The sequence below is a fragment of the Dendrobates tinctorius genome, unplaced genomic scaffold, assembly GCF_039654945.1.
Source record: "Dendrobates tinctorius isolate UK_male_01 unplaced genomic scaffold, ASM3965494v1 ptg000214l, whole genome shotgun sequence".
In the NCBI taxonomy this organism is placed as follows: Eukaryota; Metazoa; Chordata; class Amphibia; order Anura; family Dendrobatidae; genus Dendrobates; species Dendrobates tinctorius.
In genome coordinates, this window is record NW_027361881.1 from 2,131,084 (window position 1) to 2,149,114 (window position 18,031).

The 18,031-nt window shown below is 48.5% G+C and overlaps 1 protein-coding gene across 8 annotated transcripts in view; it reads right to left on the bottom strand.

Annotated features, from left to right (window-relative positions):
• The window catches only part of GSE1 (Gse1 coiled-coil protein), a 337,588-nt gene that overhangs the window by 97,982 nt on the left and 221,575 nt on the right, over positions 1 to 18,031 (bottom strand). For 2 of the 8 annotated variants that reach the window (XM_073554903.1, XM_073554899.1), the window contains exon 1: positions 1,746 to 1,958. The exons of the other annotated variants lie outside the window; for them this stretch is intronic. In XM_073554903.1, coding sequence (XP_073411004.1) covers positions 1,746 to 1,782 — 37 coding nt within the window. In that variant the 5' untranslated portion in view covers positions 1,783 to 1,958. Of the gene's footprint in view, positions 1 to 1,745; positions 1,959 to 18,031 lie in introns of those variants that run through there. 8 annotated transcript variants of the gene reach the window in all.

Here is an 18,031-nt window from a genome sequence, read left to right on the forward strand (position 1 = left end):
ACACACGGACAAATCACACCGGTGACAGCGATGCCAACCTCTGCCCTACCATCCAGGAGGGTGCCATGCGCTACAGGAGGGGATCAGTGCCACACACGGACAAATCACACCGGTGACAGCGATGCCCGCCTCTGCCATACCATCCAGGAGGGTGCCATGCGCTACAGGGGTGGATCAGTGCCACACAAGGACAAATCACACCGGTAACAGCGATGCCAACCTGCCATACCACCCAGGAGGGTGCCATGCTCAACAGGAGGGGATCAGTGCCACACACGGACAAATCACACCGGTGACAGCGATGCCCGCATCTGCCATACCATCCAGGAGGGTGCCATGCGCTACAGGGGTGGATCAGTGCCACACAAGGACAAATCACACCAGTGACAGCGATGCCCGCCTCTGCCATACCATCCAGGAGGGTGCCATGCTCAACAGGAGGGGATCAGTGCCACACACGGACAAATCACACAGGTAACAGTGATGCCAGCCTCTGCTCTACCACCCAGGAGGGTGCCATGCGCTACAGGATGGTTATCAGTGCCGCACACAGACAAATCACACTAATGATGCTGGACACCGGGGACAGCGATGCCAGCCTCTGCCCTACCACCCAGGAGGGTGCCATGCTCTACAGGAGGGGATCAGTGCCACACATGGACAAATCACACTAATGATGCTGGACACCGGGGACAGTGATGCCAGCCTCTGCCCTACCACCCAGGAGAGTGCCATGCTCTACAGGAGGGGATCAGTCCAACACACGGATAAATCACACTAATGATGCTGGACACTGAGGACAGCACTGCTAACCTCTGCCCTACCATCCAGCAGGGTGCCATGCTCTACAGGAGGGGATCAGTGCCACACATGGACAAATCACACCGGTGACAGCGATGCCAGCCTCTGCTCTACCACCCAGGAGGGTGCCATGCGCTACAGGAGGGTTATCAGTGCCACACACAGACAAATCACACTAATGATGCTGGACACCGGGGACAGCGATGCCAGCCTCTGCCCTACCACCCAGGAGGGTGCCATGCTCTACAGGAGGGGATCAGTGCCACACACAGACAAATCACACTAATGTTGCTGGACACCGGGGACAGCGATGCCAGCCTCTGCCCTACCACCCAGGAGAGTGCCATGCTCTACAGGAGGGGATCAGTCCAACACACGGATAAATCACACTAATGATGCTGGACACCGGGGACAGCACTGCCAATCTCTGCCTCACCATCCATACAGCAATGTACTGGGCACTACAGGGGGTAGGTGGTCATCACCTCCAACTGGATGATGCCACTAAGAACTGACACTTAGCTGGAGTAAGCCCTGCATGCCTGGATTCACACCAGAGAGTGGGAATCATCGCCCACCAGTGATACCAGGAGGCACCCGGGCATGGCACCTCAACAAGGGTGCCATGCATGACTACAGGTCACAGCAGCACAAGGGTGGATGGCACACTGACTGGGTAAACCCTTAGCCACAGTCGGATAAGGTGCCATGCCGTGTATGCCAAAGACATAGTGATAGGGAATTTAGATTGTGAGCCCCATCGGGGACAGTGATGATGATGTGTGCAAACTGTAAAGCGCTGCGGAATATGTTAGTGCTATATAAAAATAAAGATTATTATTATCATTACGCAGATCACAATGTCAGGCGGCGCCGACTCATGATCCTTGAAGGTGCCCACAACTGTGCCAAACCCTACAGGAGGCGGGGGACGTGGATCTTACCTGGCAGGTAGTACAGCGGAGGTTTTAATCCAAACATGATTAACACTGAAGTTTCTGAAATGACGAAAATAATAAATTAGTGTCCCATCATGAGCGGAGGCTTCACATGGACAGGCGGCAGCTCAGTCCCCACTACAGCAGCTCAGTCCCCACTACAGCAGCTCTTCTTCCGTGTTTGCAGCTTCCCAGCCCAGAAATGCAAATAATTACATGAAAAAAAAAAAAAGAGCGAGAGACTGAGAGAGGAAGAAAATCGTGGGGAGGGACAGAGGGAGTGCTGAGCTGCTCTCTGAAGAATCAGTAATCTTCCTCCCAGACAGCCCGCAGCCCAGGGCTCTTCATTCAGTCATTTCAATGTCAAGGGCGAGGGTCAGGGCAAGTGACTGCCGGGGCAGAGCCGGGGTGAGCCCGGATCAGGGGTGGCCACCATCACAGGTGGCTTGTTGCCAGGGAAAATGCATCTATTGTTTTTCCTTCTGGGATTAGGGATGGATAATAAAACCGGGTAAAAGCAATAAAATGTCTACAGAACGAATGTGACATCGGGGTCCCGGAGAGAAAACGCAGCCTCCGCCAGAGCGGAGAGCGATCCCTTCCCACCGAGCCTGGCCACTGAATGAAGGAGATAGGTGAAGAAAAGGAGAAGACGTCCGCTCCCCCCCCCCCCGGGCTCCAATAATAGAGGGCTGGAATAAGAGCCGAGGAGGAGGAGGAGGCGGCAGAAGAGCCCCCCACCATCTAAATCAATGTCCCTATAATAATTATTGGCAGGAGGACTGCGCATCGGGGTCCGGACAGAGAAACGGGCTGCGGACAAGGAAAAGGGCTCCGGACAGGGAAAGGGATGCGGACAGGGAAACGAGGGTCCGGACAAGGAAACGGGGGTCCGGACAAGGAAAAGGGCTCCGGACAGGGAAACGGAGGTCCGGACAGGGAAACGGAGGTCCGGACAGGGAAACGGAGGTCCGGACAGGGAAACGGAGGTCCGGACAGGGAAACGGAGGTCCGGACAAGGAAAAGGGCTCCGGACAGGGAAAAGGGATCCGGACCGGGAAACGGAGGTCCGGACAGGGAAACGGAGGTCCGGACAGGGAAACGGAGGTCCGGACAGGGAAACGGAGGTCCGGACAGGGAAACGGAGGTCCGGACAGGGAAACGGAGGTCCGGACAGGGAAACGGAGGTCCGGACAAGGAAAAGGGCTCCGGACAGGGAAAAGGGATCCGGACCGGGAAACGGAGGTCCGGACAGGGAAACGGAGGTCCGGACAGGGAAAGGGGCTCCTGATCAGAAAACGGGGGTCCAGACAGAGAAAGGGGGGTCCGGACAGGGAAATGGGGGTCCGGATAAGGAAGCAGGGGTCCACACAGGGAAAGGGCGGTCCGGACAGGGAAAAGGGGGTCCAAAGGAGACCACGAGAACAGAGAGAAGAGTTGGTTCTGTGAGATCACAAAAACAATGCAAGGAAGAGAGAACCGCATCTAGTAACGCATCAAAAAAGGACAAAACCGAAACCGGGGACATCAACTGATTACAGAAGGGGTGTGCGGATCCTGAGCACGGAGCCCCCTAAGCATGGGGCTGAATGTTAGACATATTGAGGACCCCAGTCCTCTCCATCTAAAAATAACGGGGGGGGGGGGGGGGCAACAAATATATAGTGTGTCCACCCAATCGCCAACATTCAGGGTAGTAAATCTGACATCCAAAGAAGGGAATCGCTCACAATGTAGCTCTCGGTCTATTGTGGGACTGCACCGCGCCATGTGAACAGCGGCTACTGCGTCATTACACGAAGATTTCCTGTGAATAAACTTATTATTGTATCTGCAAATGTTCAGTGGACTTGGTGGCTTTATCATGATGCTCTCTGCTTGTCGTCAGCGAATAGAAGTATCATCGTTTATAGAATAAACACCTGCCCTGAGCAGCACTTCTGACACTATTGTATCCAGGCTGGACAACCCTCTCTTATATTCTGTTACAATGTATCAGTGACGGATGGGGGCGTGACCATCTAACATGGGTGTAACAGTAACAAATCCTCAGCTGTAAGAAGTAGAGAACTTTACAATTTCTTGGCGTGAATGAATGTTCTGGTCGATAACAAGCAGAGATCTTGTAGACTGTCAGCAATGTGAAGACAACCGGTCATGTTGTAGACGGTCTCGGCTCTGCAGGCAGGATGCTATGGGGCAGGAGGAGCGGATCTGATCCATATACAGGTTTGTGGAAGAAGTTTCTGTAAAACTTGTACTTTACTGAAATCTCTGGTGTTTGTACGGATGAGTCCAGTGGGCGGTGCTAGTCAGTGATTGGCAGTCATTCCTGTATGACTGCATGTAGAGATAGCTGTGAATCAAAGAGTAAGACCGCCCACTGGACTCCTCCATACAAACTCTAGATATTTCAAAGGGTAAAACACAAGTTATACTGACTCTCTCCCACTAACCATATACATCATTCTTGTAAATTGTCTCATCAGAGAGGACTAGAACTCTAGCACCACCTATAGGAAGCAGCGATCCTAAACGTCAATATCGACTCTTAACGAGCCTTGTCACATGACTTAGGATAAAAGCCAAAATCTTAATTTGCAGACACTGTGTTTCGGGGTACTGTCCCTCGTCAGTGCAAAGTGTGAGATCTGACTTGGCTAGGTGAGAGGCGGCTGACCGGGATCTAAGTAACATTTCTCCTTGCAGAGAACGACATGTCAAGTCTGATGTGCCGAGGTGAGGAGCGCTAGAGTTCTAGTTTCTTCCTCTTTGAAGAGACAATTTGCATATTTCCCAGAGGAGCATTGCAGCTTAAAAGTCTCCTCACCTTGGCATGTCAGGCTTGATGTGTCACTCTCCGCAAGGGAAACCGTTACCCCTTGGATCCCGATCAGCCCCTCTTATAAAGCTCCAGTACTGATATAACCTCCAGACATTACACCATGTGTGACTGATATCAGCCCCTCTTATAACGCTCCAGTACTGATATAACCTCCAGACATTACACCATATGTGACTGATATCAGCCCCTCTTATAACGCTCCAGTACTGATATAACCTCCAGACATTACACCATATGTGACTGATATCAGCCCCTCTTATAACACTCCAGTACTGATATAACCTCCAGACATTACACCATATGTGACTGATATCAGCCCCTCTTATAACGCTCCAGTACTGATATAACCTCCAGACATTACACCATGTGTGACTGATATCAGCCCCTCTTATAACGCTCCAGTACTGATATAACCTCCAGACATTACACCATATGTGACTGATATCAGCCCCTATTATAACACTCCAGTACTGATATAACCTCCAGACATTACACCATATGTGACTGATATCAGCCCCTCTTATAACGCTCCAGTACTGATATAACCTCCAGACATTACACCATATGTGACTGATATCAGCCCCTCTTATAAAGCTCCAGTACTGATATAACCTCCAGACATTACACCATGTGTGACTGATATCAGCCCCTCTTATAACGCTCCAGTACTGATATAACCTCCAGACATTACACCATATGTGACTGATATCAGCCCCTCTTATAACGCTCCAGTACTGATATAACCTCCAGACATTACACCATATGTGACTGATATCAGCCCCTCTTATAACACTCCAGTACTGATATAACCCCCAGACATTACACCATATGTGACTGATATCAGCCCCTCTTATAACGCTCCAGTACTGATATAACCCCCAGACATTACACCATATGTGACTGATATCAGCCCCTCTTATAACGCTCCAGTCCTGATATAACCTCCAGACATTACACCATATGTGACTGATATCAGCCCCTCTTATAACGCTCCAGTACTGATATAACCCCCAGACATTACACCATATGTGACTGATATCAGCCCCTCTTATAACGCTCCAGTACTGATATACTGGCAGTACGGTGGCTCAGTGGTTAGCACTGTATGGTTGGTCTGGGTCGCGGGTCCCTACGAGCTCCTGATCTTATTAGTGCTCGGCTATGGATGGCAGACACTGGTGACATTAGACACTGAGGTCTCGGCACTTTGCCCCTGTACACACATGATGCGGCTGCCCCCGGTGAACGCTCATGACCGCGGGTTGGCAGAGGGGCAGGTGTCGCCCCCTTGTGTGCACAGTGATGTCGAGCAATGAGCTTTACAGGAGGAAGAGATGGCAAAATTAACCGCTTCCTATCTATCCCTGCGCCTAGAACCAACCATCAGGAAATATTAACCCATTATCCGGCCAATGCTTTCCACATCCTCTGCAAGTAGTTATTATCACTGTTAACCATTTCCGGCCTGTCTTATCAAGGGGCTCCCAGCAGCCTCCTCTTCTCTGTCCCCCACCTCTCTCATCAAAGCAGAACCATAGGGGCTTCCTGAGAGGCGGGAAAGCGACGGTAACCCTTTACTTCCCTCTGCACAGGATAAAACAATGGATGGTCGGGAGTGAGGACTACAGTTAAAGAACTAAAAATCTGCGGACCTCATGTCTAAAAGGGGCAGCAAACTGATGGTGGTCATCAATACAGCTGTAAAAGGCATCACTAACGACTTCCATTATGTGGATTTTGGATTTTCAGAAAATCATTAAACCTTTCCCTGCTGAAGATGCAGATCCCAAATCCATTTTTGCTTCCACGTGTCTCTCATGGGTCTGATGAGGGCAGGTGTGGTCAGAATCAGTCTCCTTCCCCCTCTGGCAGCTGATATTATAATCCCTTCTCCCTGTAGAAGCGGTATTCTCAGCTATACTGCCATGTACTGTAGGTCTTTGCTCCTCTCCTGACAAGCATGCAGGAAACCATGTCTACCGTCTGACCTGGAAGGCCGCATGTTCCTCGCACTACTGTGAGCCTCCTGTGTAGCCGAAACCTGTTCCCGTGGCTCTAGCATCCCATCGGGGATGTTATTGGTTGGTGATTACACAGGAGCTGCCGTCAGCGGATCAGCAGCAGAACCTTCCTCAGACGACCATTAATGACCTAAGTGACAGAAGCTGAGGCCGGAGGTACCGGGATTTCTGCACGAGGCTCAGACTCCAGACTGGTCCAATTCAGAGGTTGTGACAATGTTTCCATTTTTCATGATTTGCAGATCAGTGACTTCTCCATTCTGCAGTTTTTCTTCTAGGTGGGATTGCGTATGCGGGTGTGAAGACTTTTGCAACCAGTGTTACAGCTCCAGAGTGTTATTCTGCCTCCTTTTCTGCACATCAGAAAAAAAGGCATATGGAGCATAATAACCCAAGAATGGAGGATTAGACTGCCCAGCCTGTAACCATGGAGACATATAGGTCTGCAGAGGAGCTGTGAACACAAAACAGACCTTTAATTAAGGCTCCTGCTTTATGGCTGTAATTGCAGCCGTGCCCCCAGTGATGTCACAGGACATAGACCTCTCGAATGTGATGGGATGAGTCCTCAACCCTTCCCCCCACGTGGTCTGTTCGGTTATCAAGTGAACAGATTGGCGCTGCGCCTCTCGCGCCCTCCGCATTCTGGCCGGGACCGGGTCTATAATTGCAGGTTTATTGCCTGTGCGGCTGCTGCATAATGACATGTTTGCAAATTAATTTTTACAGCGGCTGCCATTATCAGATACAGTAGAGGAGGTCCGACCGTTAATTACCGCCGCCGTACATTTAATCTTGGGGAATTAAGGCGGCTGGTAAAAGTGTGCCGCCAGGAAACAGATGTGAGAGGCCGGCATGTCGCCAGCGATAACCCCCCTCATCACCCCGGAGGGAGACTCCCCTGTCCGCACAAAACCTGTCTTAGCGAGGGGAACAATACCCGACCCCAGGAACAAATCTGCACTATTCTAGGTAGACCGACGCTCTCTTCCAACATCCGTTATCAACGGTGTCCGGGCAGCATGGTGGCTCAGTGGTGAGCACTGGGTTCAAATCCCACCAAGGACAACATGTTGGTCCAGACCCCGACATGGTTGGTGACAAGGACGCACTTGTGCAATTCGCCCCTTTATTCACACTTTGACCTTACCCTTACACTGCTGTCTCCGGTAATGATTCGCCCACCTGTGACCGGCAGGACCTCCCAGCCGCTCTCTCTGACCACAATGGCCGCATTAGCCTCCGCTCCGCACTCGTCTCCACTAATGATTCAAGCAGCAATTTTCCGAGACGAGCGGCAGAATCCCCTCCTGAGACGTCGGCGGAGCACGGATCCCACAGACGGACGTGTCCGGGGATCATCTCTACCTCTCGATTACAGGCCGGCTGTGTGCTGACGTTTACATCACACATTGATAGCCATTTGTAGAATTCACAAGCCACCAACACACGTTTATGTGAAAACTAGAAACATCCAGGGTCCCTGCGGAGGCATCTAGCCCGGACCATGCAACAGAAGCCCTGTTAGGGCACCGCTATATAAAGTGGCTCCAGCATAGCCACATTGTCTGCTGTGGTACGAAACTCACCAGGCCTGTCCCGATCACATGCTTTACACTGCAGCTCTGCTTGTTTACAGGCTCAGATCACATTACAATGGAACAGAAGATAATCTACGCAACCTGGGAGAGATTATTAAGAGATTGGGGTCTATCAAGGGAGACGGCTGGGGAAGGCAGAGGGTCCTGTGCTACAGCGATAACAGATCCTTTACCCACATCATACAGCACCAAGTGCCACATCCTGTATGAGCGCAGCAGTCACACCACAACGAGCGCCAGAGCAAACACTGCGACGACACCACCTGCTCCGCAAAGCAAACATTCACATGTGAACAGACGCCACGCTGCAAAACGGAAGACAGCGAACCGATATATAGAGAACTGCATTCTGGGTGACATGACCGCTGTTCTCTAGTGATGTCACCTCTGATCTCTAGTGATAGATAGGAGACATTCTCAGTGATGTCACCTCTGATCTCTGGTGATGGATAGGAGACATTCTCAGTGATGTCACCGCTGATCTCTGGTGATGGATAGGAGGCATTCTCAGTGATGTCACATCTGATCTCTAGTGATGGATAGGAGGCATTCTCAGTGATGTCACCTCTGATCTCTGGTGATGGATAGAAGACATTCTCAGTGATGTCACCTCTGATCTCTAGTGATGGATAGGAGGCATTCTCAGTGATGTCACCTCTGATCTCTAGTGATGGATAGGAGGCATTCTCAGTGATGTCACATCTGATCTCTAGTGATGGATAGGAGGCATTCTCAGTGATGTCACCTCTGATCTCTGGTGATGGATAGAAGACATTCTCAGTGATGTCACCTCTGATCTCTAGTGATGGATAGGAAGCATTCTCAGTGATGTCACCTCTGATCTCTGGTGATGGATAGGAGACATTCTCAGTGATGTCACCGCTGATCTCTAGTGATGGATAGGAGGCATTCTCAGTGATGTCACCGCTGATCTCTAGTGATGGATAGGAGACATTCTCAGTGATGTCACCGCTGATCTCTAGTGAAGGATAGGAGGCATTCTCAGTGATGTCACCGCTGATCTCTAGTGATGGATAGGAGACATTCTCAGTGATGTCACAGCTGATCTCTGGTGATGGATAGGAGGCATTCTCAGTGATGTCACCTCTGATCTCTGGTGATGGATAGGAGACATTCTCAGTGATGTCACCTCTGATCTCTGGTGATGGATAGGAGACATTCTCAGTGATGTCACCTCTGATCTCTGGTGATGGATAGGAGACATTCTCAGTGATGTCACCGCTGATCTCTGGTGATGGATAGGAGACATTCTCAGTGATGTCACCGCTGATCTCTGGTGATGGATAGGAGACATTCTCAGTGATGTCACCGTTGATCTCTGGTGATGGATAGGAGACATTCTCAGTGATGTCACCGCTGATCTCTGGTGATGGATAGGAGACATTCTCAGTGATGTCACCTCTGATCTCTAGTGATGGATAAGAGACATTCTCAGTGATGTCACCTCTGATCTCTAGTGATGGATAAGAGACATTCTCAGTGATGTCACCTCTGATCTCTAGTGTTGGATAGGAGGCATTCTCAGTGATGTCACCTCTGATCTCTGGTGATGGATAGGAGACATTCTCAGTGATGTCACCTCTGATCTCTGGTGATGGATAGGAGGCATTCTCAGTGATGTCACCTCTGATCTCTAGTGATGGATAGGAGGCATTCTCAGTGATGTCACCTCTGATCTCTAGTGATGGATAGGAGACATTCTCAGTGATGTCACCTCTGATCTCTGGTGATGGATAGGAGACATTCTCAGTGATGTCACCGCTGATTTCTAGTGATGGATAGGAGACATTCTCAGTGATGTCACCTCTGATCTCTGGTGATGGATAGGAGGCATTCTCAGTGATGTCACCGCTGATCTCTGGTGATGGACAGGAGGCATTCTCAGTGATGTCACCTCTGATCTCTAGTGTTGGATAGGAGGCATTCTCAGTGATGTCACCTCTGATCTCTGGTGATGGATAGGAGACATTCTCAGTGATGTCACCTCTGATCTCTAGTGATGGATAGGAGGCATTCTCAGTGATGTCACCTCTGATCTCTAGTGATGGATAGGAGGCATTCTCAGTGATGTCACCTCTGATCTCTAGTGATGGATAGGAGGCATTCTCAGTGATGTCACCTCTGATCTCTAGTGATGGATAGGAGGCATTCTCAGTGATGTCACCTCTGATCTCTAGTGATGAATAGGAGACATTCTCAGTGATGTCACCTCTGATCTCTAGTGATGGATAGGAGACATTCTCAGTGATGTCACCTCTGATCTCTGGTGATGGATAGGAGACATTCTCAGTGATGTCACCTCTGATCTCTAGTGATGGATAGGAGACATTCTCAGTGATGTCACCTCTGATCTCTGGTGATGGATAGGAGGCATTCTCAGTGATGTCACCTCTGATCTCTAGTGATGGATAGGAGGCATTCTCAGTGATGTCACCTCTGATCTCTAGTGATGGATAGGAGGCATTCTCAGTGATGTCACCTCTGATCTCTAGTGATGGATAGGAGGCATTCTCAGTGATGTCACCTCTGATCTCTAGTGATGAATAGGAGACATTCTCAGTGATGTCACCTCTGATCTCTAGTGATGGATAGGAGACATTCTCAGTGATGTCACCTCTGATCTCTGGTGATGGATAGGAGACATTCTCAGTGATGTCACCTCTGATCTCTAGTGATGGATAGGAGACATTCTCAGTGATGTCACCTCTGATCTCTGGTGATGGATAGGAGGCATTCTCAGTGATGTCACCTCTGATCTCTAGTGATGGATAGGAGGCATTCTCAGTGATGTCACCTCTGATCTCTAGTGATGGATAGGAGGCATTCTCAGTGATGTCACCTCTGATCTCTGGTGATGGATAGGAGGCATTCTCAGTGATGTCACCTCTGATCTCTGGTGATGGATAGGAGGCATTCTCAGTGATGTCACCTCTGATCTCTAGTGATGGATAGGAGGCATTCTCAGTGATGTCACCTCTGATCTCTAGTGATGAATAGGAGACATTCTCAGTGATGTCACCTCTGATCTCTAGTGATGGATAGGAGACATTCTCAGTGATGTCACCTCTGATCTCTGGTGATGGATAGGAGACATTCTCAGTGATGTCACCTCTGATCTCTAGTGATGGATAGGAGACATTCTCAGTGATGTCACCTCTGATCTCTGGTGATGGATAGGAGGCATTCTCAGTGATGTCACCTCTGATCTCTAGTGATGGATAGGAGGCATTCTCAGTGATGTCACCTCTGATCTCTAGTGATGGATAGGAGGCATTCTCAGTGATGTCACCTCTGATCTCTAGTGATGGATAGGAGGCATTCTCAGTGATGTCACCTCTGATCTCTAGTGATGGATAGGAGACATTCTCAGTGATGTCACCTCTGATCTCTGGTGATGGATAGGAGACATTCTCAGTGATGTCAGCAGCGCTTCTTTATTAATTACCTTATGAATTACATTTGGAGATTTCCGTCTGTTTTTTTGGATTTTGGCTGAAACTAAAGAAAGTATTTTCCATCTAAATCTGCGCATACAAAAATATATCTAAGACAAATCTCTGAGCTTTTTAGTATCTTCAGGTCCATAATGACTTGATAACACTTCTCAGGTCCTGTAGTTTTACTCCTTCGCGTGCTGTGCAGAATACATTGGTGAGCAGTGCAATCATCTGCAGAGCTTTTTCTGGATGTGAGCTGTTTTAGATGCCAGAGGCCGGAGTTGAGGCCAGCGACCTCTGCCATTGTCTTTAGGGTACAGAGCGTCCTCTAAGCAGACAGACAGCGACTGAGCAACAGTCCGTTTACTTCTTCGGTCCGAATATATGCCCACCTCGTTACATTGAGGTGCCAACGTTCATTCTTTCAAGCGTTTCCTTAGCGCTTTTTCAGGTGGTTTCAGAGCGGACCCACGTGGATAAAGCGTTGTGTGCACACGGCCTTACAGCCGCCGCTGCATTATGTGCAATATTTTCGATTAGTTAGAAGAATGTGGTCTCGAGGAACATGCGAAGCGTGACAAGGACAATTGGCAGTGGTCTCATGGCTCTGGAAGAGCGAGACCTACAACATCCCCCCGGGATCAGCAGAGATTGTGGAGGGCCACAACGGCAGGAGTCGGTGGCGCGATAAGAGCCGCTGCTACAGGCAGATAACTAACCGTAGCTGAAGGGAAAGCGGCGCGTGGCGTTATCAGTCGTGTGAGCAATGACACTTGTCTCCTCGGCCTCCATCAGGGATGCAACAGGAAAAGCGACAAAGGGACAGAACATGGAGCGGCCGCAGCAAACAAAGAGCGCCTCCTCTGCCGGCCCAGATAAAAACTTCACACAGGAGCCGGCGACCAACAGCTCATTAGTCAGAGCAGACGAATGCCACATGCTGACTGGGCGAAAGCCGAGACATCTGCAGGACATGGGGCTTTATCTACCCTGCATCCCACCATCAGCAGCCATCACTAAGGCCAACAGATACTGGTGCCCACCAGGAACATGGAGGATTCTGGCAGACACGCGGTCAGCAAATCTATCACAACAGTGATTACCATCAAGGATAAAGAGACACAGGAAGAAGAGTATCCAAAATAGTAACCACTTTTATAAACACATTCATTTTACTCCAGAGCTGCACTCACTATTCTGCTGGTGCAGTCCCTGTGTACATACATTACATTACTGATCCTGAGTTACCTCCTGTATTATACTCCAGAGCTGCACTCACTATTCTGCTGGTGCAGTCACTGTGTACATACATTACATATCCTGAGTTACCTCCTGTATTATACTCCAGAGCTGCACTCACTATTCTGCTGGTGCATTCGCTGTGTACATACATTACATTACTGATCCCGAGTTACATCCTGTATTATACCCCAGAGCTGCACTCACTATTCTGCTGGTGCAGTCACTGTGTACATACATTACATTACTGATCCTGAGTTACATCTTGTATTATACTTCAGAGCTGCACTCACTATTCTGCTGGTGCAGTCACTGTGTACATACATTACTGATCCTGAGTTACATCCTGTATTATACCCCAGAGCTGCACTCACTATTCTGCTGGTGCAGTCCCTGTGTACATACATTACTGATCCTGAGTTACCTCCTGTATTATACTCCAGAGCTGCACTCACTATTCTGCTGGGGCAGTCACTGTGTACATACATTACATATCCTGAGTTACCTCCTGTATTATACTCCAGAGCTGCACTCACTATTCTGCTGGTGCATTCGCTGTGTACATACATTACATTACTGATCCCGAGTTACATCCTGTATTATACCCCAGAGCTGCACTCACTATTCTGCTGGTGCAGTCACTGTGTACATACATTACATTACTGATCCTGAGTTACATCTTGTATTATACTCCAGAGCTGCACTCACTATTCTGCTGGTGCAGTCACTGTGTACATACATTACATTACTGATCCTGAGTTACATCCTGTATTATACCCCAGAGCTGCACTCACTATTCTGCTGGGGCAGTCACTGTGTACATACATTACATTACTGATCCTGAGTTACATCCTGTATTATACCCCAGAGCTGCACTCACTAGTCTGCTGGTGCAGTCACTGTGTGTCCCCTGCTTGTTCAGTGGCTCCACACTGTGTGACCTGATGGTTCTCTCCAGTCTTTAGTAATAGGTCATTTGCCCTCCTCCTACAAGGCGTTAACATCTTTCAGGCTGGAAAAAATGTAGAACTAGTTTTATTTTTTGTCTGTAATATAGATTATCACAAGTGATCATTTTTCTTATCGGGAGACTTAACAGAATTTATACAATTGTCTCCTTATTTCACGAGACCCCATTACTTCTCTTTATGCCCCTTCAAACAAATTACCGTGGGTATGGAAAGTATTCAGACTCCTTTTTGCTTCAGTTGCTTCATTGCAGCCATTTGGCAAATTCAAAAAGTTCATTTTTTCCTCATTAATGTACACTTTTTGCAAATTTACTAAAAAAGAAAAACTGAAATCTCACATGGTCATAGATATTCAGCCCCTTTGCTCAGACTTAAGTCACATGCTGTCCTTTTCCTTGTGATCCTCCTTGAGATGGTTCTACTCCTTCATTGGAGTCCAGCTGTGGGTAATTACACTGATAGGACTTGATGTGTAAAGGCGCACACCTGTCTATATAAGACCTCACAGCTCACAGTGCATGTCACACCAAATGAGAATCATGAGGTCAAAGGAACTGGCCAAGGAGCTCAGAGACAGAATTGTGGCAAGGCACAGAGCTGGCCAAGGTTACACAAGAACTTCTGCAGCACTCAAGGTTCCTAAGAGCACAGTGGCCTCCATAATCCTTAAATGGGAGAAGTTTGGGACCACCAGAAATCTTCCTAGACCTGGCCGTCCAGCCAAACTGAGCAATCATGGGAGAAGAGCCTTGGTGAGAAAGGTAAAGAAGAACCACAAGATCACTGTGGCTGAGCTCCACAGATGCAGTAGGGAAATGGGAGAAAGTTCCACAAAGTCAACTATCACTGCAGCCCTCCACCAGTCGGGCCTTTATAGCAGATTGGCCCGACAGAAGCCTCTCCTCAGTGCCAGACATATGAAAGCCAGCATAGTTTGCTAAAAAACACATGAAGGACTCGCAGACTATGAGAAATAAGATTCTCTGGTCTCATGGGACAAAGAACTTTTTGGTGATAATTCTAAGCGGTATGTGTGGAGAAAACCAGGCACTGCTCATCGCCTGCCCAATACAATCCCAACAGTGAAACATGGTGGTGGCAGCATCATGCTATGGGGGTGTTTTTCAGCTGCAGAGACAAGACAACTGGTTGCAATTGAAGGAAACATTAAAGCAGCCAAGTACAGAGATATCCTGGATGAAGACCTCTTCCAGAGTGCTCTGGACCTCAGACCTGGCCGAAGGTTCACCTTCCAACAAGACAATGACCCTAAGCACACAGCTAACATAACAAAGGAGTGGCTTCAGAACAACTCTGTGCTCATTCTTGACTGACCCAGCCAGAGCCCTGACCTAAACCCAACGGAGCATCTCTGGAGAGACCTGAAAATGGCTGTCCACCAACGTTCACCATCCAACCTGACGGAACTGGAGAGGATCTGCAAGGAAGAATGGCCGAGGATCCCCAAATCCAGGGGTGAAAAACTTGTGGCATTATTCCCAAGAAGACTCATGGCTGTACTATCTCAAAAGGTGCTTCTCCTCAACACTGAGAAAAGGGGCTGAATACTTATGACCATGTGAGATTTCAGTTTTTATTTTTTTATACATTTGAAAAAAATTCTCCATTTCTGTTTTATTTCAGTCAAGATGGGGTGCAGAGTGTACACTAATGGGGAAAAAATGAACTTTTTTGAATTTACCAAATGGCTGCAATGAAAAATAAAGAGTGAAAAATTTTAAGGGGTCTGAATACTTTCCGTACCCACTGCATATCTTCCTTGGACTGAAGACTTAAGTTATGAGAAACAGACTGGTTGCTACAGAGAAGCTGCATGACAACCATCCTGAGACTGCAGTATGACAACCATCTTGAGACTGCAGTATGACAACCATCTTGAGACTGCAGTATGACAACCATCCTGAGACTGCAGTATGGCAACCATCCTGAGACTGCAGTATGGCAACCATCCTGAGACTGCAGTATGACAACCATCCTGAGACTGCAGTATGGCAACCATCTTGAGACTGCAGTATGACAACCATCCTGAGACTGCAGTATGACAACCATCCTGAGACTGCAGTATGACAACCATCCTGAGACTGCAGTATGACAACCATCTTGAGACTGCAGTATGACAACCATCTTGAGACTGCAGTATGACAACCATCTTGAGACTGCAGTATGACAACCATCCTGAGACTGAAGCATGACAACCATCTTGAGACTGCAGTATGACAACCATCCTGAGACTGCAAGTATGGCAACCATCCTGAGACTGCAGTATGGCAACCATCTTGAGACTGTAGTATGACAACCATCCTGAGACTGCAGTATGACAACCATCCTGAGACTGCAGTATGACAACCATGCTGAGACTGCAGTATGACAACCATCTTGAGACTGCAGTATGACAACCATCTTGAGACTGCACTTTTTGGCAACCATCCTGAGACTGCAGTATGGCAACCATCTTGAGACTGCAGTATAACAACCATCCTGAGACTGCAGTATGACAACCATCCTGAGACTGCAGTATGACAACCATCTTGAGACTGCAGTATGACAACCATCTTGAGACTGCAGTATGACAACCATCTTGAGACTGCAGTATGACAACCATCCTGAGACTGCAGCATGACAACCATCCTGAGACTGCAGCATGACAACCATCCTGAGACTGCAGCATGACAACCATCTTGAGACTGCAGTATGACAACCATCCTGAGACTGCAGTATGACAACCATCCTGAGACTGCAGTATGGCAACCATCTTGAGCCTGCAGTATGACAACCATCCTGAGACTGCAGTTTGACAACCATCCTGAGACTGCAGTATGACAACCATCCTGAGACTGCAGTATGACAACCATCCTGAGACTGCAGTATGACAACCATCCTGAGACTGCAGTATGGCAACCATCTTGAGACTGCAGTATGACAACCATCCTGAGACTGCAGTATGACAACCATCCTGAGACTGCAGTATGACAACCATCCTGAGACTGCAGTATGACAACCATCCTGAGACTGCAGTATGACAACCATTCTGAGACTGCAGTATGACAACCATCCTGAGACTGCAGTATGACAACCATCCTGAGACTGCAGTATGACAACCATCCTGAGACTGCAGTATGACAACCATCCTGAGACTGCACTATTACTTGTGTCCATACACCCCAGACTGTCAGACATAACGTGGCAGGTCAGGTCAAGGCTGAAGTGTCCTAGCTGTGTGCAGCAATCCTCATCCTTCTCTGCAGTATTAGATGTTTTTAAGACAACGTCCACCATTGCTACTACGACAGATTTGCGGCACGGAGGCTCTGTCCTGTGTGAGAAGGCCTCCATGCCGTTATAGTCTCATTATCCCTGTAAACACGAACCGCGCTCCTGACTATGTGCAATCAACAAGACATTTTGTGTTGCTTTAGAGAAGTTATGGCATGGCACAATGGCCTGGTGACCTTCAGCCGACAACTGGGTCACACTTATCCCTGCATAAAACTAATGAGCTGGATACGTCTGTGCCACTGAGACACGTAATGGTTATCAGCGGGTAGATGAGGCTGCTGGCGCGAGGAGCGCTACACCATTCTATGGAGCCATCAAAGCAGTGGAGAGCAACGGACCACCAATTGCCGAGGTTTCATTTGTCCCCGAGTTCCTGTGGCTGCTGTGTAATTAGCCAGCTTTCTGTGCAGTGTGAATATGACACAACTGCTCACGTCTGCTTAAAACTTTATGGGCTGTGAAGATGGGCGGCAAGAGAACTCAATAAAAGATTATGCGAAAGACGGCGACACGGGTTAACCCGCAGTTCTCCATCACATTACTGTGTTACATTGTTTTGGAGTGAAACAAGGTTAAAAAAGAATCAATATTAAGTAAGTGAAGATGCCTAAGATCCAGCACTGGGCGCAAGCGTTGCGCCAGGGGAAGAAAGAGAAAGTCACAAGCAGAACTGGAAGGAAGAATATCTGCGGTTTAGCATCTAACCCTCAAGTTTTCTGCGCCCTGCAGCATCTGACCACTTCTCTATTCCTTCACTTGTGATCCAGAAAATAAGTCACAGATAAGAGGAAGCTGAGGCACATGGAGATCGATACGGCAGAATTAAGATGTCCATCGATTGGTGTTTGGGTTCTCGATGT